Source organism: Galleria mellonella, unplaced genomic scaffold, assembly GCF_026898425.1.
Source record: "Galleria mellonella isolate WM207_F2 unplaced genomic scaffold, CSIRO_AGI_GalMel_v1 utg146, whole genome shotgun sequence".
Taxonomy (NCBI): Eukaryota; Metazoa; Arthropoda; class Insecta; order Lepidoptera; family Pyralidae; genus Galleria; species Galleria mellonella.
In genome coordinates this window covers 1,973,257-1,999,221 of record NW_026441999.1, presented here as the reverse complement: position 1 = coordinate 1,999,221, position 25,965 = coordinate 1,973,257, and the positions used below count along the sequence as shown (strand labels likewise).

Here is a 25,965-nt window from a genome sequence, read left to right as displayed (position 1 = left end):
AAAAAAATACAACTGAACGGAGAACCTTCTTGTTTAAATCAATAGATAAAACTAAATAGTAGTTTTAGAGTGCTGTTGGGGCTACGTCGCTTTTGTAGCGCTTCTAGCATGTTTGCTCAATCTCGCGTAGATGATTACTACGCTATAAGGAGAAAGAGAACTGCATCATTGCTACACAGGGTTTTTTTTTTGATGGGTGAAAATGGTATGGTAACCCCGCCTGCGCTAACAGGATACACTGGCGGAGCACCAGTGAAGGGTGATAGATGAGAATGAAAATAGGCCAGTTAGCCTATCATGATGAATTCATCAGGAATTAACCAAGATAGTTTCCAGTGAGAACCGCGAGGAGGTCGACCTGGTTGGGTATATTGCTAGCAATAGGACTCTCAGTCTCCATTACTAACAATCCCTTTCCCCCCCTGCTACACAGGGTTAGGACAAGCACCAACAGCTTTCTGAAAGTAATAGGCGAGAAATATAACTCGTCTATAATTGGACATTTCATTCAGATGCTGATCTAGTCGGCTGGTTCACATCTCAGTGAATTGCTTTAATTAAATTAATCTGCTTTTCTTTTTTACTAACATAGTTTGTAAGAAAATTGTTACTAACAAAATGGACCAAATTGTAGTCTGAATAATAAAGTATATTATTGTTATTATTATTAAATAAGACTAACAGATAATAATGATAGATAAAACAACCTAATTCATCTTTAAATGTATAATAGCAACAAGGATAAAGATTGTCAGTGTATCTCATTCTACAACAGTACATATATAGGTAGATATATATTTGCAGTTGCCATTCGAGCCGAGACCAAGACTTATTTGTCAGAGGGCGTGTTGGCTCCCAGTTTGATATATGTTAACGCAGGCCTGAGTTCCCTCCAGTGATTTATGTGTCTGCACGCATGAAATAAAAGTCAAAAATAAAAATTGGACTCTGAATGGAGTTTTAATACGGATTTTGATACTAGATTAGGAAAATTTTACTACAGCAGATATTTTAAATCAGACTTGACTCAATTCTTGAACCAGACATCTTGAAATTTTTATCTATATAAAATTTGTGGTATTGTGCCGATAATGTACATGTAGAAACGAAGGTAGCTGAAAATGGTATAACTCTTTAAAGACATCTCTTAATTTTCACACTATTCTACTCACACTTACAATATTATAAATTCCAAAGTTTGTAAGAACGAATGGATGGATAGGTTTTGGTTACTCTTCCGCGCAAAAACCAGTGATTGGATTAGAAGGGGGGAAAGGTATTGTTAGTAATGGGTTCTAACAGCCCCATTGCCAGCAATATACCCTATCAGGTCTACCTCCACGCAGTTCCTTCTGGAAATCATTATGCCAGTTATTATTGTATTTATTCACATTGTTTTTGTAAATTCAACTTTCGGGAAAATAACTCAGCTGTAGTTAATTTTAAACTTTTGCGTTGTTTACACATATTTTAAATACACAATCGGTACTAAATGCGATGTAAAAGCCTTTACAGGCAAATAGTACCTACACACCTGTTTCTGTACCTACAAACCCGCTTGCCAAGCATGGTAACTACTGGTAAGATTTCCAAGGGAGAATCTTATGTTCAGCAGTGGACAGTCTGATATGAAGATGATGATTATAATGACGGTAAAATCGTATAATATGATAAAATATAAAAACCACTATAAAAACGCCTAATCAAAAATTTATGTAGGTTTTAACTACGTTTTACTATATAACCATTAAGCGAATCATGAAAATACGCCCTTCTTTTTGTTTCATTTCTCAATATGATTATTAACAATTACAGTACATCAATAAATTAAAGTTAATATACAATTCCTTAAATACTGTTACTAATTATAAGTAATCTCACAACGCACCACACCGAGGCAGCGTACCCAAGATACTGGCAGCATTACCTCTTTGAATTGCTAAATTTATCTTTTGCGCAAAGTAGCTAGCTACCCTTCTTTCTTAACCTCGTCACCTTTGTTAATAAATTTTACTAAATTCATATGATGCTACACGATATACAAATACCAAGATTGTAAAAAAAATTGCCCAAATTTCTCCACGCTCATTTAATTTTACTCCAAAAAAATTCTAGTAAAATAACATTTCACTAAAAGTTTTAACCGAAATTATGAAAACAAAATACAATTAAAAACACTGCTTGCAAATTCTGCAACCCGTCTTTTATTGTTAACCGAAGAGATATCATTTTTCATAGTCAACGAAGATTTCTTCATTTCCACAGATAGTTATTCCCTTTGGATTAGCATTTAACAGGCTATGGGACCCTTTGTCTGTATAATTCTGTTGAGGGGGGACTCATAATTGAGTGCGACGGAAGACGCAAGCCAACGCTTGTCAATTGCTTTCACATTTGGGACGGGTCTATATACAAGCGTACTATGGTTTATCTCTTTATTGTTTCCTTCAAAAGATTACAATAGTAAACTTATTATAGATACAAACAATTACAAGAAATGATCACAGTGAGAAAACAACTATGGGGTATCATGGACGAAACAGTATACTCTGTTATGTCTATGGTACTGCTCATGTTTATAGGCGATAGTTACCACTTTCCATCAAGCCGTCAGTTTGTTTGTCACTCTAAGTTGTATAAAAAAAAGGGCGACTTTATCGCTAAGAGTGATCTCTTCCAGGCAACCTTTGGATACCTTATTATTACTAGTAACTATATTTTACCCATATTCATATATACATTGCAGGGATTCAGTGCAGGTGGTTTAAGACCGTTCCTTATATTATTATATGGAGGAGGTTTATGTCCAGCAGTGGCTGATGATGGCTGAGATGATGATGATGATATTTTATCTGCAACTGCGACCGCGTATTATGGTGATGAACTAGGATAAAGCAGCCTATGTATGTCCTTCTCCAATCCAAATAGTACATGTCTATTCAATTTCATGACCAGAGGGAGACTTTGTACAAAAGTCGTTTGCTTGGACATCTCTGTCCTATTCGTGTATTTACCGTGAAGCAGTTGTGTTTGCATGGCTGTGTTTCGGTTTGAATGGTGGGATATGGCAGTGAATTTATAGGGTACAGAGGAATAAATACCTGAGTCCTCAGGAATGACATCGCATAGGGGGTATCATGGGTGAAACAGTATACTCTATTATGTCCGTGATACTGCTCATGTCTATAGTCGACGGTTACCACTTTCCATCAGGTGGACTGTCAGCTTGTTTGCCATTCTAAGTTGTATAAAAAAAGGAGACCTTTGCCCAGCAGTGGGATATCATTATAATAGAATAGATAGAATATTATAATATTAATTATGAAAGACAATACGAGCAAGGGGAAAGGAAGGTGAAAAGAATTATTCGGAATGGGTTCCACTGGCCTTATTGGTTTTTAAATCAAAATAACTGGCCCGACTAGTTTCGAACTTAATAGGAGCCCTTATTCATGAGCACGGTTCACAGCTGTGTCGCAAACAGTATTCGGGCATCTCCGAATGACAACAAAATAAAACATGAGTAAAGCTAACTCAAATATTTACAAAATTATATATTATTTAAAAAATCTTTTTTTTTTATACAATTCAGAATGGTAATCAAGCTGACGGCCCACCTGATGAAAAGTGGTAACCGTCGCCTATAAACATGAGCAGTGTCATGGACATAACAGAGTATACTGTTTCGCCCATGATACCCCCCATGCGTTGCCATTCCTGAGGACTCAGATGTTATTCCTCTGTACCCTGTAAATTCACGCCATATCCCACCCTTCAAACCGAAACACAGCTATGAAAACACAACTGCTTCACGGTTGAAACACGAATGGGACAGAGGTACCCATGCAATCGACTTTTGTACAAAGTCTCCCTCTGGTACCTGTACCTAAATTGCATTAATAAAAAAGTAATAAAAATTTGTCTATTAAAGTTAATATAAAATAACCGCGCGAAGCCGGGCGAGTCTACAAATAGTAAGGTATTTCAATAAAAAACGGTTCATTTCCCTCATGTTGCGGGGAGCGTGGTGTAAAATACATCACTTCACGCTACATTGTCTCGCGAATTGCTAACAGCTAATACTGTGACCACAACCCGCTTGGGTCCCAAGGGTACGGGACCCTCGCCAGTAGCTAGCCAACGTTTAACACACGACAAGTCACGTACAGAGTTAGATATGGAATTTTGTATTTAGTAATATTATTTAGTTACGAAGTTCCACGGAATTGTAAGTTACAATTAAAATGCTATTAAAACAAATTACAAATTGAATTAAACTAAGTTTTATTTTATTAACATTCTTTTAGTTGTTTTAGTATTTTATTTATTTATATACATTTTAATGCACCTTTTAAAAAAACAATGAATACAGTTAATTTTGATGGTAAATCGTACAGAAAGCGGCCTTATTATTAAGCAATCTCTTCCAGACAATATTTGGGTAAAGGACATTAAAAAAACAAAGGGTAGGTGGCGCACACGGCGACGGTTACCATTTTCAATCAGGTGGGCCGTCAGCTTGTTTGCCATTCTAAGTTGTATATAAAAAAAAAAAACAAAAAAAAACTAGAATATTGTAAAAAGTGACCTGGCATAAAGATAAATAGTTTTTCGCTTTAATTTATAAACGTTATTCAATATACTTTCTTGCTACTTAGTACGTATGGATTTCATATGTAGGAAAGCTAATAAATAAACCATTTGTGGTAATGACTTGACAGATGGCTCATTAAGATGAAACATACAACAGTTTTTAAGTTAGACCTCAAGGAATATAACTGTGAAAAAAAAAACAATTCAGTGCTGTAGATTTGCATGATGCTGGGAACAAAATACAATAGACAGATAAATTTGTTTAAAAAGTATTATTTTGGAATCATTGGTCTTATTAAGACACCTCATATATTTTTTTCTTGAATATCATGTAGTTACAATTTTATTATATTAATGAAATACAATATAACCTAAATTGCCTATATCGACAATTAACTCGCCACATTTTGATGGAGAATTTAATACACTGGATACACTTTCATATAGAATTTAATCAATGAATACATTTTCATACACTGCAAGAACAAAGAATATTTACAAAAGCGTTTCAGCCGAATTGCATTTGAGATAGGCACTGTGGAAATGTAATGAAGTAGTCGGGATTAGCCTCAAATCCCTCGAGGGGGGTGGCCAGACGGTACGTATGCCTATAAGTCCGTATGTATCCCTTAGGGTTGCTATTAAGGGAATTGGTTCCAACGATAATATAAAAATAAAACTTATTATCTAAAATCTAATCTAATACATTAAAAGTACAACGAAACAAGGCGGCTTTATTGCTAGAAGCAATTTATTCGTTTCCTTTGGGTAATGGAGTGGATTATTGAATGAGTATAGAACAAGCTGAGGGCCCACCTGGTGGGAAGTAGTAATTGTCGTCTATGGACAAAAATATGATGGTACTCTAACAAGCTGATGTATCACCAGATGGAAAATGAAGATTGGAAAAAGAAGAAACTTAATAAGTTTTAAAAATATGTTTTTAATTTTATATACTATATATATTATATATATATATATATATATATATATATATATATATATATATATATATATATATATATATATATATATATATATATATATATATATATATATATATATATATATATATATACTTTATACAGAAAGGTCACTTAATGTAATTAGTGATTACAAAGCAATCATACTACGTAATAGCATTTTTTAACAATTGTAATACTTCACAATGTGTTCGCGTAATATTATAGAGAATCGATCCTTTGTTTCACTAATAAACGAGAGTAATTCATGTTTGTGAGATAATAATCACAAAATTGTGTTGGCGTCAACCCTACAGAACAAACTGCATGCAGAAGTGCTTGGGCGTTGATTTATCTATTGCTATCCGACACACGTCCACAGAACATCGTGGTTAGAGCTTATTGTATAGAACGATTTATCCGCCAGCAACAGTGGTTGGCAATAAGCAATTTTAAAGACTGAGCGGGATAATGGATCATACGATAAAGAGGGACGCGTTTGCGTCTATCTCTTTCTGTACCGTAAGTAGTGCTGGGACATTTTAGATGGTTTTTGCCAAAGATAAAGTAAAAGTTCTTATTCTTAGGTACTTCTTATAAGACTTTTCTTATTTGACATTTGAATTTTAATTACAAATGGGGGTTGAGTATGGTTATTTGCTTTACTGTTACACACAGACATAAAGGTATTTATTTAATTATGTAATATTTTTTTTATACAACTTAGAATGGCAAACACGCTGACGGCCCACCTGATGGAAAGTGGTAACCGTCGCCTATAGACATGAGCAGTACCACGGACATAACAGCGTGTGACTGTCGAAGACATCACTATTAGTACTAGAAGTTCCACAACCTTCCACATAAGCCATCACTCTTTTTAATTCATCATTACCAACCAATCATTTTGTTGCATGCATGCAATGCATATTTTATAATCCCTCTAAACGAGACATGTTGTTTATACGGGCTGATCTCCGAAACTGTTGGACCGATTTAAATGAAACTTTGTATGGGGGTACCTTATATCTCCGGTCAACATTTAAAAGATTTATAATTACGGATAATTAAAGAGTTCCCCGTGGAATGGTAAAAAACTAAGTAACTTACACAGCTTTATACACAACTTACATAAGTAAAGTCATTTTGGCCTAAGGCAAAGAGTGAGAACGACACGTCATTTGTTAATTTTGGTCCAGTATTCCCAGACATAATAAATAGATAGGTATAGATAGGCATGTATCTATCGATGTATGTAATCGATAGATACTAAACAGGAATAACAAACACTACGCGGACAAAGTCGCGGGCGTCAGCTAGTATTTAATATATTTATAGATCTGATATTTTCATATCTGCATTAAGTTCAGTCTCCAACCAGAGATAATTAAAAAAAAAATGGTTTTAAAACGAAATCAAGGGGACTTAACCGTATACAAATTTACCTCTTTTTTTATCCAGTCGTTGTTGTCTTCCCGCCAACGCAGCCTATGTAAACAAAGCCTGAAAAATAAAGTATTTTTTGGGTCATTAACTCGAGTTATTTAATTTCGGTCGAGAGCCCCTCGACAGAGGCACCAACGTTGGTTAAATTCCCGATATTCTCAAGTAAGGTCCAATTAGGAGTTTAAGAAAATTATGAATTATTTTTTGAAACTTCTAGTAAGAGAGGTGCTCGCTTCGCTTGCTTTCATTTGTTGTGTATGTTTTTTATGCAACTTAGAATGGCAAATAAGCTGACGCCCCACTTGATGGAAAGTGGTAACCGTCGACATGAATAGTATCATGGGTTGCACAGTGTATACTGTGACGGCCATTATAACCTTCATGCGTTGGAGAAAAGGAATTGTTAGTAATAGATTCAAACAGCCCTATTGCTAGCAATATACTCTATCAGGTCGACCTCCACGCGGTTCCCCCTGGAAAACATCGTGGTTATTTTTTGTGGAATTCGTCACGATTGGGTTACTGACCTGACTTTATTCTTATCTATTGTCACTGACTGGTGTCCCGCCAGCGTATATCGATAGCGCAAACGGTAGTACCATACCATCACCATGCATTAAAAAAACACCCTACTTTTCAAGAATGGCGAGGTCTAAAGAGTAGTACAGTTGTCACAGTGTATTCTGTATTTATTAATAATAATTTTTATTTCAAACTTACGCCTCCGTAACTTGTAACTTCATTGAAAGCAACACAGTTTGACGGTAGAATCACGAATGGGACAAAGGTACCCACGCGCCTGCGTGGATACTCTTATACAAAGTCTGGAATATTAGTTATACCAATTACTTTGACTTGATCTCAAGTGAATTAATACGGGTTTTATCCCTTGAGACAATTTGTAGGAGGTAACTTGAAAGTCTAATCTGCCGAGCGACTTTAAAGTTATGTTAGGACAAATTCAGATTTAATTAAAAAAAAGTTTTATAGTCTATTTCAATAGAATTTAATGAAAAAAAAATTTTTTTGTTGAAATTATTATAGAAACATTTACTTTTTTTATACTATTGATACAAGCATACGGCCCACCTGATCGTAAGTAGTTACAGTAGCCTATGTACGCTTGCAATACCAGGGGCATTACACGTGCGTTGACGACCCTGAAAAAACTTTTTTTTTTAAAACTCCATACTGTAGTCACTTGGAAAAACCTCGGCAGGGAGCTCATTCCATAACCTGAGTGTTCGTGGGAGAAAACATCTTTGAAAATACACTGTACACGATTAACCAGGCTTTAAGGTATTTGGCACCAGAGGCTTGTCTTATGGCCGGCTCAGTTATTCGTTTATTTGCGTTTTTATTGAAATCGATTATACAATAAGAATGTGTAATATATAGCAGTATCTATATATTGTATTTACAATATCTATACATATATTGGTTCAATAACAAATATATTAAGTATCGGTTTTCCAATATATAATATCGAAAAGAAGAGCCCGCTTGTAATGAATATAGATATCTGATTGGTATTGGCGATATCGCAATAGGTGGTCATTAATATCCATAAGAACTCAATATATAGATATCAGATATTACCCATCTGTACTATACAAATTCTACGCCGAAGTATTTATGATATTATATTATTTACAGCGCTTGTTTTATGAATAAATCGAGTTCTTTTTAAATGCTAATTTCAACTGTCAAACACAGACATCTTATCCGAAAGGAATTAAGATGTTTTCTATAAAGTACCTACCCATCTAATATTTTATGGTTTTTTTTTGCTCCGCGTCGAAAAATGGCGGCTTTGAATGTCAAAATTAAAATGGAACAAACATTTCAAAACAATTGTTTAAACCGGTTTAGAACTGGCTTCATAATCGATTATTATTAAATAGTTACTGATATTCAACCATATGGTCCCGGCATAGAATAGGCCACCCCTTCCTATCCCGTGGGTGTCGTAAGAGCCGACTAAGGGAGGGTTAAGAACAGGCAGCAGCGTCCCTCTTAAAACATCTCTAAAGCTTGACTGCGGTTACCAATCCGCCTGCCGAGCGTGGCAAATACTGGCGTGTGTGTGTGTGTGTGTGTGTGTGTGTGTGTGTGTGTGTGTGTGTGTGTGTGTGTGTGTGTGTGTGTGTGTGTGTGTGTGTGTGTGTGTGTGTGTGTGTGTGTGTGTGTGTGTGTGTGTGTGTGTGTGTGTGTGTGTGTGTGTGTGTGTGTGTGTGTGTGTGTGTGTGTGTGTGTGTGTGTGTGTGTGTGTGTGTGTGTGTGTGTGTGTGTGTGTGTGTGTGTGTGTGTGTGTGTGTGTGTGTGTGTGTGTGTGTGTGTGTGTGTGTGTGTGTGTGTGTGTGTGTGTGTGTGTGTGTGTGTGTGTGTGTGTGTGTGTGTGTGTGTGTGTGTGTGTGTGTGTGTGTGTGTGTGTGTGTGTGTGTGTGTGTGTGTGTGTGTGTGTGTGTGTGTGTGTGTGTGTGTGTGTGTGTGTGTGTGTGTGTGTGTGTGTGTGTGTGTGTGTGTGTGTGTGTGTGTGTGTGTGTGTGTGTGTGTGTGTGTGTGTGTGTGTGTGTGTGTGTAAAACCCCTCCAAGGGGCAGGCTTATGTTCAGCAGTGGACAGTTAAAGGATTTTTTTTATACAACTTAGAATGGCAAACAAGCTGACGGCCCACCTGATGGAAAGTGGTAACCGAAGCCTATAGACATGAGCAGTACCATGGACATAACAGAGTATATTGTTTTGCCCAAGATACCCCCCATGCGTTGCTATTCCTGAGGACTCAGGTGTTATTCCTCTGTACGCAGTAAATTTACGCCATATCTCACCCTTCAAACCGAAACACAGCCATGCAAACACAACTGCTTCACGGTTGAAACACGAATGGGATAGAGGTACCCAAGCAATCGACTTTTGTACAAAGTCTCCCTCTGGTTAAGCTTATGTTACTCAGGGATAATGTGGCATTCTAATGGTGTAAGTAGTTTTGTAATCGATCCAGTAGTTTTTGAGTTTATTCGTTACAAATATACAAAAATACAAATCTTTCCCTTTTATATTATTAGTAGTAGTTATATTAGTAGAAGTGCCAAAGAATTACACCAATCGTATGGTCTTTAAGCTAGTATTTCTCATAACTCAGGGTTACGAGAAATCAGCCCACAAATATCTGTGAATACCCCCAAAACACTTAGAGCTGAGTTAATCTGGACACGTTCATTTCCTAAATGGACGGGACCGAGAATCAAACTCGCGACTTCAATTATACAAGATGCTTACCATACGAAGAACTTATACACAACAACAACAGAAAAAAAAAACTCAAAAGAAGAATCTCGTTTTAGGAGGTTAAAAATAAAAATGGCGGCAAAACGCGTCACGTACAAATTCCCGCGTCCCGATCTTGTTGTAGGGATTTTATGAAAGTTGTGACGGCCCGCGTAAATCAATACATTGCCAACTATACGCTGAAGGCGGAGGAAGCTCTTTAAATACTTCCTTCCAAGCGATCCGAAACATGATCAGCCTCTAACCTCCCCACCCCCACACCCCCCCACCCCCGCGGCAAGGGTTGCTTAGGTTTTTATTTGCTTTACGTCTCACCACGGACGGTATTGAGTGGAAACAGAATTGAACGTAAACCTTTCTGAGTTTACGCACTTGAAATTTACGTTTGTAAAGAAAATTTTGAGGTTTTTTTTTCAATATTGGTGAAAAAGTCTACAAGGTTCGCTTAGACTTAACATTCCTTTGTCTATTTTGTTCCGAGAAAATCGGCTAAATATAAAGGGTTCCGAACAAATTATAATTAATGAAATATTTTTTAAAAAAAGTTTTTTTTTTATGTAACTATTACGTTTACCGGATTTTTTTTTACCTGTGCTTTGCGACATTGTTTTTTGCCTAATTTCATGATTCTTTGCTAACGGGAAGTATCCTTTAGGTTTTGATTCCCTTGTAAATGTCAAAATATACGTTAATAAGCAGTATATCTTGATTGCGTTGACTCGGGAGCTCGATTTCGTCACAGTTACAAGGGATTGCGGAGTTGATATTTGAACTTTAATTTCAGCTTGACATCCCTACGCGTTTTTATAAAAAAAGGGTCTTGAAAGACGGATGACAATAAGGGTTCCGTTTATGTTTAAACGTAACGTCCTTTAAAATAGTGAGGAGTCGAAAATCGATTAAAAAAAATCAGCTGACCCCTTCAATACTAACATAGGGCATAGGGTTGTCAACTGGTCATGGGAAACTCAAAAATTTTTGTCGCTTTTTCATTGACTTTCTAGAATATTCGATTGCAGTTTCCATGTCTGGTCGGGTATTTATTATTTCTTTTTACTATCTTTCATTTGTTATTTGCATGTTTTAAAACTTATTTCCCTTTTGTTACAGATGCAGCGGCCATCGAGATGAGCGCACCCCGCGCCCCGCCCCCACCCCGCGCCTCTATCTGTCTCGCTCGCACACACCCTCTCACTCTCACCCCCTATCTCTCTCCCCCAGGCCAGGATGCTTGAACGTGCGCCGGGTCTGCGTATGCGCACCGTTTGGACGCATTTGTACTTCTTATTTCTTATTGGTAAGTGTTTCAAAACTATTTAGAGAATATATTAATACATAAGCTATCCTATCGAACGTTGTTTTGCCTTCTATAAGATTTACAAACAAACTTACATTTATTTCTATATCTGTTCCATACATTTTACTTCAGTTACTTCGGTCAAGGATACATATTGAAAACAGCTTTTAGATAAAAAAAAAAATTAATAGCCAACGCTTAATTAATACGATATAGTCCGACACTAGTCTATTGATTTTACGAGTCGGCACTGCTTTTATATTCATGATACAAGTAAATGAAACTATGCAACCACCTGTGTAGTATGTCTTAACACACTACACAAAAAGAATATTCTAGTGTTTGTAATACAACTATTTATTACAAGTATTGTCGAGTTCCGAGGTTATCTCGAAGATAGGGTCAAGCTAGTATCCAAAATGGTCGGGATACTAAGTAAAGCTCAACGGTACATTATCCCAAGACAAGGACTATTGTTGTACAAATCGCAAGTTCGGCTCCTTATGGAGTATTGCTCTCATGTGTGGTGGCCCACACACCTAAATGCCAGCTTGGTCTTAGTCTTGACTAATTTCAAAGACGGGGTATGAGAATTGTCGACGATCCCAAACATATAGGCGGTATTGAGCCGTAAAATCTTAGGCGAGATTTTGTCAAATTGAAACTGGTTAGATAGATTTTATAGACTCATTTTTTATATTCAAAGTGACGACTGCTTAAATAAATTAAATAGTATTATGATGGACAAAAATGTCGACATAAATTATGTGGCAAAATACCCTAATATCGGGGTGAACGCCACAAAAAAAAAAAGAATAAATTATGTCACTATTCTAGAGATGGGTAATGTCCGATATCTATATATTGAGTTCTTTTGTACATTGATGACCACCTATTGCGATATCATTCATAATAGTCGGATATTATATTCATTACGAGTGGGTTCTTCTTTTCGATATTATATATTGGATAACCGATAGGTAATATATATATTATTGGGCCAATATTTTTTTTGTCTTTATATATACTACGATCTGTGTTCTTGCTGGGACATGAAATAGTATTTTTGACGTATACTTTAATGGCGTGCTCAGTATGCGACTTGAGTCGCATTCTACTTTATTTTATAGAATCATGTCTTGGGGTATTTTGCGTTTCAGTCTACGAGTTGTGTGATTTACGTCCATAAGATCTCTTGCCAGTCTGTTAGGGTGTTTTGTTATCCTCTCCTTGTAGGATTGTGTGTGTGTGTTGTAGTATTTCCTGTCTAACAGTTCCAATTTTTAGGTCATGATGCAGTTGCTTGTTTGTGACAAACCAAGGAGCATTGGTTATTATTCTTAGCATTTTATTTTGGAATCTTTGTAAAATCTCGACATTGGAGTGAGACGCTGTTTCCCAGAGCTGGATTCCATATTGGATAACCGATAGGTAATATATGTATATATTATTGGATCAATATATGTATAGATATTGTAGTTACAATATATAGATATTGTAATATATTACGTGTATTATTACGGACAAAATGTCCATCGAGGATTATCCCCCGTCTACGTAGGTTTTAGCTCGCTACCAAGTTTTCGTACGTTTATGTCAATATTGCGTGTCGAAAATATTTCGCCTCAACTCAAAACTGAAAAGTCACTTGACGCTTATTAGAAGTTGTTCCAGTACAAAAGTTCGTAACCAAGTTAGACCGGGGTGTGGGGCTGATCATTAAGGTTAGGTACCTCGTGCCGACTTATAAGTAATCTGTACTTCGGTTTGTTGATTAATTTTGGGGAATTCTCAAGTTTCTAGACGCTTCATCTGGAAAGTTTAGGGATATAGCGGTGGAATTATAGGGTACGGAGGCATGACAGTTGCCTTACGAAATGTTAGATACATTGCAGAGAGTCAGTGAATGCAGGTGGCTCAATCGTTCCTAATGGCAGTCTGTGGGCAGCTCTTGTTCAGCAATGAATTGATATATTGATGAAACGGCTATATATATATATATATATATATATATATATATATATATATATATATATATATATATATATATATAATATGTCAATAGTATATGCACTATATTTGTCGTCTCGAATAATTGTTAAAAATCGTTTTAATATTATAAATCTTGGAGTTCACCCTTATTTTTTGGGTGCATGGCGTACTATTACTGTCCTTGTTTCCCGTTCCTTAAGGGGGAGGCTTATGTTCAGCAGTGGACAGTTAAAGGGTGATATGATATCGATGATGATGACATCTAGGTTGTGGAATGAGCTCCCGTCTTTAGTTTTTTCCTTAAAATTTAATATGGGAAATTTCAAAAAACGTGCCTACAAACATTTAAAAGGCCAGCAACGCATACCTAAGCAACTCCTCTCGTGTTGCATTTCGTATCCAATTTCATGCAGTAGTTTTTGTGTGATGCCGGAACGAACAGACAGACAGACAAAATTTCTAAACATTATTATCTATTTATTTATTTACTCTTTTTTGCATCATTTATAAAAACAACAAGCATATTATAGTTTTGGCTTCTATTGATTTTCAAGCGACTTCAAAAATAATTCTTAATTCAGTCGTATTTTTTTATGTTTCTTATCTTATAACTCCATCAGTTTTAAATCGATTTGGAAAATTCTTCTTTTCTTTGAAACGATATACTTATAGATTGATCGCATAGAAATTTTATCAAAATCGGTTCAGTAATTTAGTTTCTAAATTAAAATTACTGGTTTTGTAACAATTGACATCTATCTTTGTCACACAATCTTTAATTATATCAAGTTATCAGTAAAATATAATAAAAAAATAAATAAATAAATGTATAGTAAAATAAAGAAAAAAATAATTTGCTTTTTTTATTATCATTCTTTTATCTCTTTTACTGTGTTTCATGTGTATGTTTATATTGTAATTTGTGTGCTGTAAATAATGTAAATAAATTATCTATCTATCTATCTATCTAAGTTCTGTCACATTAATTTTCTTAAATATCTCCCCTTGTAGACACATCGTCAAATGACAATTTTATTATATTAGTAAAAAGCAAGATGATGCGAAGAAAGCTGCCGGATATAGCTCGTATAGAATAATTAATCACAATCTTTAATTACATTAAGTCCTGTCACATTAATTGTTTTAAATATCTTAAACAGACCTCGTCAAATAATAATTTTATTATATTAGTAAATAGCAAGATAATGCAGACAAAGCTGCCGGTTATAGCTTGTATAGAATAATGGATCTTATGTGCTTAATAAGTTTCTTATGAAAGCCCCTAATACTAGTGTGTAGACGTAATTTTCTTAATGTAATTAATTACGATTATTCTATCCACGCCAATGTGTTTTTGGTTGTTATGCGCGGATCTCTAAATGTAGGTTGCAGTAATAAAACGTTGCCTTGTGGTCCCGGCATAGAATGGACCACCTATTCTATTCCTGTGGGTGTCGTAAGAGGCGACTAAGGGAGACTTTGTACAAAAGTCGATTGCTTGGGTACCTCTCTGTCTCATTCGTGTTTCTACCGTGAAGCAGTTGTGTTTGCATTGCTGTGTTTCGGTTTGAAAGGTGGGATATGGCTTGAATTTACTGAGTACAGAGGAATAATACCTGAGTCCTTAGGAATGGCAACGCATGGGGGGTATCATGGGCGAAACACTACACTCTGTTATATCCATGGTACTGCTCATGTCTATAGGCGACGGTTACCACTTTCCATCAGGTGGGCCCTCAGCTTGTTTGCCATTCTGAGTTGTATAAAAAAAAAACTTAATGGTCGAGAGATAGGCAGCAGCGTCCCTCTTCAACCATAACCAAAACCCTAACTGCGGCGGGGGGGAAGGGCTTGTCAGTAATGGAGTCAAATAGCTCCATTACTAGCAATATCAGGTCGACCTTCACGCGGTTCCCCCTGGAAACCATCGTGTTTAATCCTAGTTGAATTCGTCAGGATGGGCTAACTGACCTGTCAGGTGGGCTGCCAGCTTGTTTGTCATTCTAAGTTGCATAAAAAATTCCCCATTATTCCGCTGTCAATTGGCCACATCGTCATGTTACTTCGAAGTAAAAAACATTGTAAAACTCTCCAAGAGCGTCGTGTTTAATCATCCTGTTGCAAAGCAACGTTAGTACAGACATAACTTTGTTTTAGACCCGTGCTTGTACCAGATCAGTTAAGGAGTTTTAATAAATAATTTATGGTTACAGCGAAAACTTTTAAAGTTAGAAACCCACTTTTAGGAATATTGGAATTCTTAACTGGGACATTTCATTTTTAGATCAGTTCAGGAGTTAAATAAACGATTACAATTTTAATGTGAATGTTTTTTGTTTGTCAATCTGCCTGCCAAGCATGGCAACTACTGGCAAAACCTTTTAAAGGAGAGGCTTATGCTCAGCAGTTTTTTAATGGATGATAATTTATTTATTTATTTATTTATTACATCCACTGGGTGAGCCTTACAGTGTTCCAATACGCTCACCCAGGAAAGCATGAGTACAATAACATATAAAAAGGAAATAGTACACAAAAAAATAACAAAAATAATATAAAAAGATTTAACTCAAACAAAAAACGTGTGAACACAAATACTCTGTGGTCACTCGACGAAACTCCAGCAAGTCGGAGGCAAATACATCCAATTGCGGATACCGGTTCAAAATATCATTGAGTAGTTTCAATGCAAGAGATAATGGAATGGTAACCCCGTCTGCGCTTACGGTATACGCTGGCGGGGCACCAGTGAGGGGTGATAGATGAGAATGAAAAAAAGCAGGTCAGTTATGATAAATACACTTGGAATTCAGCACGATGGTTTCCAGGGGGACCGCGGGGAGGTCGACCTGGTTCTTTAGTCTCCATTACTAACAATCCCTTCCTCCCCTATGTTCAGCAGTGGACAGATAAAGGCTTAATATATATTGCTGTGAATGTTTATAATCATGTTGGACGGGGAAAATAATATACTTACAAAAAATATACACATACAATACATATATAAATAACTATATATTGAATTAATAAATATATAAATCATAACTAATTATATGACAGATTGAGGCTTTTCATTGTTGTGATGAATTGAAGTATAGTTCACGAAGGGACTTTTTGAAAGAAAATTTGGTTAGAGACATTTTATATCAATAGGCAGTGCATTCCAAAGGTTGATAGTTGAGATGGTGAAAGATAGGTAGTTAGTGTATAGGCAGTTTGTGCTTAGTTTAAACAAGTGACGTCATTATTAATGGAGACATGGAATTGATCCGGCCCCCTGTGGAACTCGCGGAACTCGTTATGAAGTTAAACCGAGTGGCAAGTTTGATATTGATATTGATGCATATAACGAAATAACGATATATAAGTTGTTCAGCTATATATATCCTTTATACATATAAAGGATAAACATAGCTATTAAGGACATACATATATTCTTATTTATATTTTATTTATTTCTTTACTTTTTATTTACATACATACATACATATCTGTCACGCCTGTCTCCCATTAGGGTAGGCAGAAACAATGTTCCGCCAAATGCTTCGATTCAAACAAACCTCTTTCGCTTCTTCCACATTCATCAATCTTGTCATACACGCTCGCCGGTTACGGGTACTTTTAACTTGGCCCTTCTTCGGCACGTCGCCTGTTTGGTCGACATACGTCCGTCTAGGGCGGCCCCTACCGACATCTCCATTCATTCTTGCTCGATAAATCTCTTTCGTAATTCTTCTTTCATCCATCCTCTCCAAATGACCAAACCAACGCAACATTCCTTTTTCGATTTTTGTCACTACATCGTCTTTCAGTCCACATTTCTCTCTAATCACACTGTTTCTTACTCTATCTTTTAAAGTAATACCACACATACTTCTCAAAGCTCTCATATGTACAGCATTTATCTTACTTTTTATTTAATAATATATATTTATTTAGAATCCGTAAATTCGATTTAAACATTGCTTTTTGTTGCATTGATGCTAGTGTTTCCCTCTTATCTGAGTATACGAGATAGAGTTGCTAAATAACGCCATCTATTGTCAAGTAATACCAAACACTCATTGCAGTATTTATATGTATGTTATTTTTTAATTAATGTTTTAATTTAATATTATTCGTTACGTTGCAACGTAAAAAATTTTTTTTGGTATTTGGTATGTATATTGGATAACGCTATATGGTGTTAAGTTCGCCATTTACACTTAACGTTAACTGTTCACTGCTGGACATAAGCCTTCCCCATATGAAGGCTTATACCTTTAACTCCCTAGGGGAGTTTTACCAGTAGTTGCCACGCTTGGCAGGTGGGTTGGCAACCGCAAAAGAGTAAATATATATATGTATGTAACGGGAAATTAATGAATTAACTGTGTCTTGTCGTTTCAATCAGTGATTCGACTTCATCCGGTAGTCTTTTTCAAGGAGCGTTTGGAGCTTTGCATCGCAGCGTCTCGTCTCACACTGATTCGACTTTCCCATTAATAATTAATAAATGAATGTGAATTGTTGTATGTATGTACGTACGTGACTTCGAAACAGCTAAATCTATTTTACTGATTCATTTTTTTGTGGATTTAAAATTGACAGGACAAGGCTTGTATGAATGAAAATGTTTCAAAAATCGGACAGAAAAATGATAAATTAGAGTTAAAAAATTTCTATATAAAAACTAAGGGTCTTACTGTGAAGGGTAGATATAGTTATAATCCCATTTTCGACTGACTTCAAAAAAGGAGTAAGTTTTCCATTTTGTTGGAATTTTTTATGTCTCTTATCTCAGAACTCAGTAATTTATAAACCGATCTGGCCAATTCTTTTTTTGATTTGAAAGGATTCTGATTTGTCCAATAAAAACTTCATCAAAATCGGTTCAGCAATTTGGGTTTTAAATTAGAATTACTGATTTTTGCCACAATTGAAGTCGGTGTTCTGTTTCAACCGACTTTAAAAAAGGAGGTTCACTTTTCGGTTGTATCTTTTTTATGTTCGTTAGGTACTTCATAACATCGTCAGTTCTAAACTGATTTGGAAAATTCTTTTTTTTTATTTGAAAGGACACAGATTGGTCTCATAGAAATTTTATCAAAATCGGTTAAGTAATTTTAGGTCCAAATAACTGGTTTTGTCATATTTAAAATCGATTTTCTTTGTGGGACACGATCTGTAATTATTTGTGGGACAAAATCTTAAATTACCTTCAATAGTGCATCCGTGCGAAGCCGGGACGGGTAGCTAGTCTGCGAATACAAGTCGTTTGGAACAAAGCGGGTCATCAGATAACGCTGTATCTCGGGGCACGTGTACGTATTGATTTCCTAACGATGTTTTTCGCTTTGTTTGATATTTTTCTTATTTATTCCAACATGGCGTATGAAATGCAAAGAAAACAATTAGGGAGCGAGGGGGGGGGGCATTTATTGGTAAACAAATTTGTAATATACGTATTTTTTTAATAATAATAATACCAACTTTATTGTATGACATTGATGGTAGGTAATAAACTTAACACTAGAATTTTTATATTTTATAATAATTTTTACCCGAGTGGCCGGGATATGTTTGCTGACCGGGTTAAAAAGTAGCCTATATTCTTCACTATCCCTTACAGTAACTGTATACCAAATTTCATGGCAGTGGGGGAAAGGAATTGTTAGTAATGGGGAGATTAGTCCCCATTGCTATCAATATATCCTATCAGGTCGACCTCCAAGTGATTCCCCCTGGAAACTATCGTGACTATTTTACCCTTGAATTCTTCACGATGGGTTAACTGACCTGCCTTTCATCCTCACCTGTCACCCCTCACTGGTACCTTGCCAGTGTATACCAATAGCGCAAGCGGGGTTGCCATGCCATTTTCACCCATTTAAAAAAATCATGGTAATTAAAGGGAGGGGGAAGGGATTGTTAGTAATGCGGACTACCAGTCCCATTGCTAGCAATATACTAATAATAACAGATTAACATAAATTAAATAAACAAAGATTGGACAAGTGAAGTCAATCAATGCTCAAAGTGTTTTTATGAAATTTGTTTTCGCTGGTAGGAAGGAAGTGCAGCGGCAATAATTTGGTGTGATTAGAAACTTACCAGTTTTTATTCCCTTCACAAAGTTGTATAAATATCAATGAAGTTAAAACAGTAAAGTTATAAAAAGACATATTTTAAAGATTTATAGTTTACGCCATTAGGTGTTAAGCCCGCCATTTACAGTTTCCAGGTGTATTAAAGTTTTGATAAATAAATAAATGTTCAGAATAGAAATATACAAAGTCTAAGAAAGTAAACTTATATATTTTTTTTATACAACTTAGAATGGCAAACAAGTTGACGGCCCACCTGATGGAAAGTGGTAACCGTCGCCTATAGACATGAGCAGTAGCATGGACATAACAAAGTATACTGTTGGCCCATGATACCCCCCATGCGTTGTCATTCCTGAGGACTCAGGTGTTATTCTTCTGTACCCTGTAAATTCACGCCATATCCCACACTTCAAACCGAATCACAGCCATGCAAACACAACTGCTTCACGGTAGAAACACGAATGGGACAGATGTACCGAAGCAATTGACTTTTGTACAAAGTCTCCCTCTGGTGTATTAAATATATAAAAGAAAGTTTATCGCTAACACCTCTTGTCCTTTCTTCATGTCCTTGTCCTTGTTTTCCAACGATTAATTGTAGTTGCGAAATCCAATAGAATTCTCAACTATGTTTATGTAGGCGCGTCGTGACCAAAATTGTTGTCCAGTATTCACAACGTCTTTCGCACGTATTAAGCAGATGGCGCCACAGTTGTCGTGTATTTAAGTCACACACCGCCGTCGATTCTAAGTCGATATTTCTCCAAACCTATATCTTAATATAATATTTTAATTTGATAGTTTCACGAAATCTGAGTCCTCAGGAATGGCAGAATGGCAATATACTAATAATAACGGAGTTGTGACCATTTTGTGTTACTATGGCATGTCCCATTCGTGTTTCAACCGTGAAGCAGTTGTGTTTGCATGGCTGTGTTTCGGTTTGAAGGGTGGGATACGGCAGTAAATTTACAGGGTACAGAGGAATAACACCCGAGTCCTCAGGAATGGCAACGCATGGGGGGTATCATGGGCGAAACGGTATACTCTTTTATGCTCATGTCTATAGGCGATTGTTATCACTTTCCATCAGGTGGGTCGTCAGCTTGTTTGCCATTCTAAGTTGTATATAAAAAAATCTGTATTGTCGATCACCATATATTAAATTTATAGTTATTGTTGTTGTATTAGCTGTTAATTGTCCACAATTGAACATAGGTCTCTCTCATAAGAGGGATGCCAGTAGTTGCCACGCTTGGCAGGCGGGTTGGCGATCGCAGTTAAGATTTTGGTGATGGTATGATTCTAAGAAGGACTCTGCTGCCAATCTTTCCACCATAAGCCCCCTTAACCTCTTACGACACCCATGGGAAAGAAAGGGATGTCCTATCCTATGCTGAGACCTATACGGATAGGAATTGAATTGAGGAGATAATTGAATTCATATTGGCTCCATTATTTAGTTTTAATTTTATTATATATATAAATGTGGTTATAAACAATAAATATCTGGATTCATTCAATAATATATCGTATAATGAACACCATAAAGTTGGCCAACCATAAAACATGTACGTGTCAGCTACGCAATCAATTTGCACGAATCATTTGAGATGCCATATTCACACGGCAGTAGTTTTTTGAAATGGTCAGGAAGAATGAATGAGAAAAATGTCGGTAAGAATAGGGGAAGATATATTGATTATGTATATATATATATAATCTGCCCAGGAGAATTGTACCCCTGCGAAAATTGTACCAAGCTTCGTTAAAATCCGTCAAGTAGTTTTTGTTTCTATACCGAACATACAGGCAGATATTTAATATAAGTATATATATAATAAGAGAGATCAAGACAATTCTTGGGTGGGCATGACCCACTAAGTCCTCACTTAAATACTCTTGTGGTTGATACAGAGGAAAGAGACTGTTCGTAATGGCCCCATCTTTTTTATCGATAATGGAATAGTAACCTACTGCCTGCATTAACGGTATACGTTGGCGGGGCACCAGTGAGGGATGATAGGTGAGAATGAAGACGTAGGTCAGTTAGCCCATCGTGAGGAATGTACCTGGAATTCAGCACGATGGTTTCCAGGGGAGCCATGTGGAGTTTGACCTGACAGGGTAAATTGCTAGCAATGGGACTGGTGGAGTACCAGCATTACTGACAATTCTTTTCCCCTATCGGCCCCATTGCCAACAATATAATCTATCAGGGAGTCTTCCATCAGTTTTCTCCTATTAAAAAATTGGAATTTTGACTATTTTTGTCTATTTTTCTTTGCGTAAGTAGATTATCTCTAGATATCTATCATGAATATATATGTATGTATAAATTAGTATTTATATAATAGTGTACCACATACCCTTTGTCTTTTTTTGTCAATGTCCTCTACCCACAGGTTGTTTGGAAGAGATTGCTTAGCGATGGTCGCCTTTTATATCATTTAAAATTAAAATTAACTATATTTATTATTTTTATAAATAGTACAATACAGTGTAAATAAATAAATAAATGTTTGGGTTTAATACACACGTTACGATATTGTTAGTTACATTACTAACTTTGTATGTTGATTAAATTACTACTTCAGGGGAAACTAATTCAATTAAAAACACATCTCATTCTAACACACTAGTCGATGTAAGGAATAGTGTTGTTAACAATCGTTTGGAATCGATTATAATTAGTCGAGAGTTAATTTGAAGTCACAAATGTTTTACAATCGATTTTGTGAATATATAAATAGGGTATATATATGATAAATCGCTTATAAAGATACAGTTTATTTATGAACCAATTTTTTTGTGTTTTTTCTTATATTTTAACCCTTCTTTACTCGGCATACTGGTGGAAATTTCCATCATAACATTGAATGCCTAAAACTTACATATATAAAAGACCAAGTTCACTTTAAGTTGATTGTCTGGATATTTTTTTTGATGTCCATTTTAGAAAAAAAAATATAGCTGTCAAATTTATTGTTTAACCATTTTTCCTTTAATTTTAAACATGAATTATATCACTTTTGTTATATGACTTTGATTTTACCGATAAAAAAAATAATGCATAGAGAAGGGTTAAACAAATCCTTTAATTAGTTAACTGATTCTATAATTAATACTAATAGTAAGTACTGGAACAATATTATTGATAATATATGTATAACTAGATATAATTTATACAAGGGTATTTTTTTAACACTGTCAAACTATAATCGATTTAATCCATTGTATCATAGATAAATACTCTTTATTGTTTCCTCTAAAAGATTACAATAGTAAACTTATTATAGATGCAAACAATTACAAGAAATAATCACAATGAAAAACAATGGGCGGCCTTATTGCTAAAAGCGATCTCTACCAGGCAACCTTTAAATGGAGAGGAGTAATTATAAACAGTTTGATCGGAGAATATAAATTTAAAATATCGATTGAATTTTGTAAATATTTATGTTAATATTTCGATTAAATCGAATATTATCGAATCGATATTTAAATTATTGGTGAATACAATCGATTGTGTAATATCTCGATTATCTATTAGACAACACTGATCGCGTACTCTCAGAAACATGTACGTCTAATGTGAAATATGGCAAGTGAGAGTCTGCAGTACGCGGCGGCCCCCATGGGGTGAACCGTTCACCCCTGCCCGGACTCGCCCCCCTCCCCCCGCAATAATCTGTCACCGAAACGTCCGATCCAATCTTGACACTTCCGCTAGTCTTCCCCCCGGCCCGGGTTTACCGGGGACGTGTTATTGCATTTCTTTTGTTACCAACATGTACACTTAATAATCGTGATTGTCTCTTTGTCTGTAATAATAGTTCGGCGTTTCCTTTCTTACCCGACTACGAAAGAAAGGAGGGTAATTATTAATACTTTTTCCATTGTCCCATAAAACTTATGAGATGGAATAGGAAAAATTAGAATTTTTTAAAGGGAGTATTTATTTATTTATTTATTTTACTCTTTATTATATCAAGTAAAAAAATAATAACAAATATAGTAAATATTAATGAGAAGTGATACAAAAGGCGGCCATATTGCTAAGCTGTACTGTAAACAGTATTTTTTTACTAAAAAACATGAATCCAAAATTGACTGAAATATTTTTAATACCTCATTAATCTATTAATTTCAAAACTGGATATAAATTGATAGTGTAGCAGGTTTAAAATTTTTTGTCTCTTTTCGACATAACTTTTTTTTTAATTCCCATTGCTAACAATCCCTCAACCCACCCTCAATAATCCAGAATATAGTTTGAGTACCAGACGATCGGTATGTTTATTCGACATTTATTATTGCTCATTTACTGTCATTACATATTAGTACATATGCTTAAATAAACATGAGCGGTAATGTGTTCGTACATACAGCCACTCAACATTTATGGGCCGCCACGACACACATCGATGTTCTTCTTGACATCCGATAAAAAGAAATCCTAAATATTATAAATGTGGCAGTATTGTACGAGGTTTTGATATTTGGATATTTTTTTTTAATGGATGATAATGGAATGGTAGCCCCTCCTGCGTTATCGGTATACACTGGCGGGCCACCAGTGAGGGTTGATAGGTGAGGACGAAGCAGGTCAGTTAGCCCACTGTGACGAATCTAACAATAAACGATGGTTTCCAGGGGGAACCACGAGTCGACCTGATATAGTAAATTGCTAGCAATGGGCTACTAATCCCCATTACTAACAATCCCTTCACCCCCCTAGTTATTTGATTAGAATTATTTTATTTCATTCCGCTACCATAAGTATGTGTGTATATGTCAATACTCAAAGATTGATTACCATTAATATTAACAGAAGTTCTATAACCTTTCATGTTATCTATGAGTCTCCGACTACCATTTCGTTCACGCACGTTTTGCATTACGTGTTTCACTTCCTCTAAATGAGTAATTTTCAGGCAAATTACTAGATCGCTTTTCTTCCTTTTGCGCTTATTAATCGATCTATTAAGTTTACAGGTGAAACACCTACTGCAATATGTACGTGGACTGAATAACGGTCGGAGATTGAATACTAATTATATAAGGTCGTAGAACTTCTGATAATAATAGTAATCAATCTTTCGAGTGTTGACAGTCATTTTATTAACCAGTGAATCTATTAGTTTAACATTTCTTTCGTGACAAAAAATCTTACATCTACCAAATTAAGTTTCTACAGAGACGTTATTTTGAAGTGAAACTAAGTTGACATTGAAAGATAGCGGAGACTTGTGTTACGTTTTGGCACGTCGCACGCGAATCCCTGGATATATTAGAGGAACGTTCTTGAAAAGGTAATCATAACTAAAAAAAAAAAAGATGTAGGGATTTTTCCCTAAGGCACGTCGATACTCATCCATCTCGTATGTACGCTTGGCTTACTGTTACAGTCTTCAAGGGGTTTTTATTAATGGGTGAAACTGGAATGGAATGGAAAATGGAATGATAATCTCGCTTGAGCAATAATATAAACAACAGTGAGAGATGATTGATAAGGATGAAAACAGGTCAGTTAGTCCATTGTGACGAATTACACAAGCACACTTCTTGGTTGGTCTTGCCGTATAGGTTCCAGCATAGAATGGGCCAAAGAAAATGGGTGAAAGAGATGACTAAGGGAAATTATGGTTGAGGGATGGACAGCGGTGTCCTGTTTGAAACATTATTAAAAGCCAAACTGCGGTTGCCAATCTGCCTGCCAAGCGTGGCAACTACTTACAAAACCTTTCTTATGGGGATGTTCAGCAGCGGGCAGTTAACGGCTGATATAACAACAATAGCTTCTTGTTTTTTTTTTATTGGATGATCATGAAATGGTTATCCCGTCTGCGCTAACGGTATACGCTGGCGGGCCACCAGTGAGGGATAATAGGTGAGAATGAAAAGGCAGATCAGTTAGCCTATCGTGACGAATGCACCTGGAATTCAGCAGGATGGTTTCCAGGGGGACCACGTGGAGATTGACATGACAAGGTATATTGCTAGCGATCCCTTCCCCCAACTTCTTGGTTAGTTCTTGTGGAATTTATCATGATGGGCTAACTGGCATAGTTTTATCCTTATTTATCATTCCTCTTTGGTGCTCCGCTAGCGTATTCTGAGGGCTTACCATGAAATGTTTTCCGAAATTTCGAAGCCAAACGAAACACAAATTTGATATTAAAATTACATAATACATGCCATTTGGAAATATTAAAAATGTTAAAATATTATTTCTTTGGACTTTTATGATAGGATGTATGACGAACGAAATGTTAAACTCCATTTATTGGTCC

At 35.9% G+C, this 25,965-nt stretch overlaps 1 protein-coding gene across 2 annotated transcripts in view; it reads left to right on the top strand.

Moving 5' to 3' along the window:
* The window catches only part of LOC113518657 (uncharacterized), a 117,987-nt gene that overhangs the window by 14,522 nt on the left and 77,500 nt on the right, over positions 1 to 25,965 (top strand). For both annotated transcript variants that reach the window (XM_052891969.1, XM_052891968.1), the window contains exon 2: positions 11,402 to 11,588. In XM_052891969.1, the coding sequence (XP_052747929.1) occupies positions 11,519 to 11,588 (70 nt within the window). In that variant the 5' untranslated portion in view covers positions 11,402 to 11,518. The remainder of the gene's footprint in view (positions 1 to 11,401; positions 11,589 to 25,965) is intronic.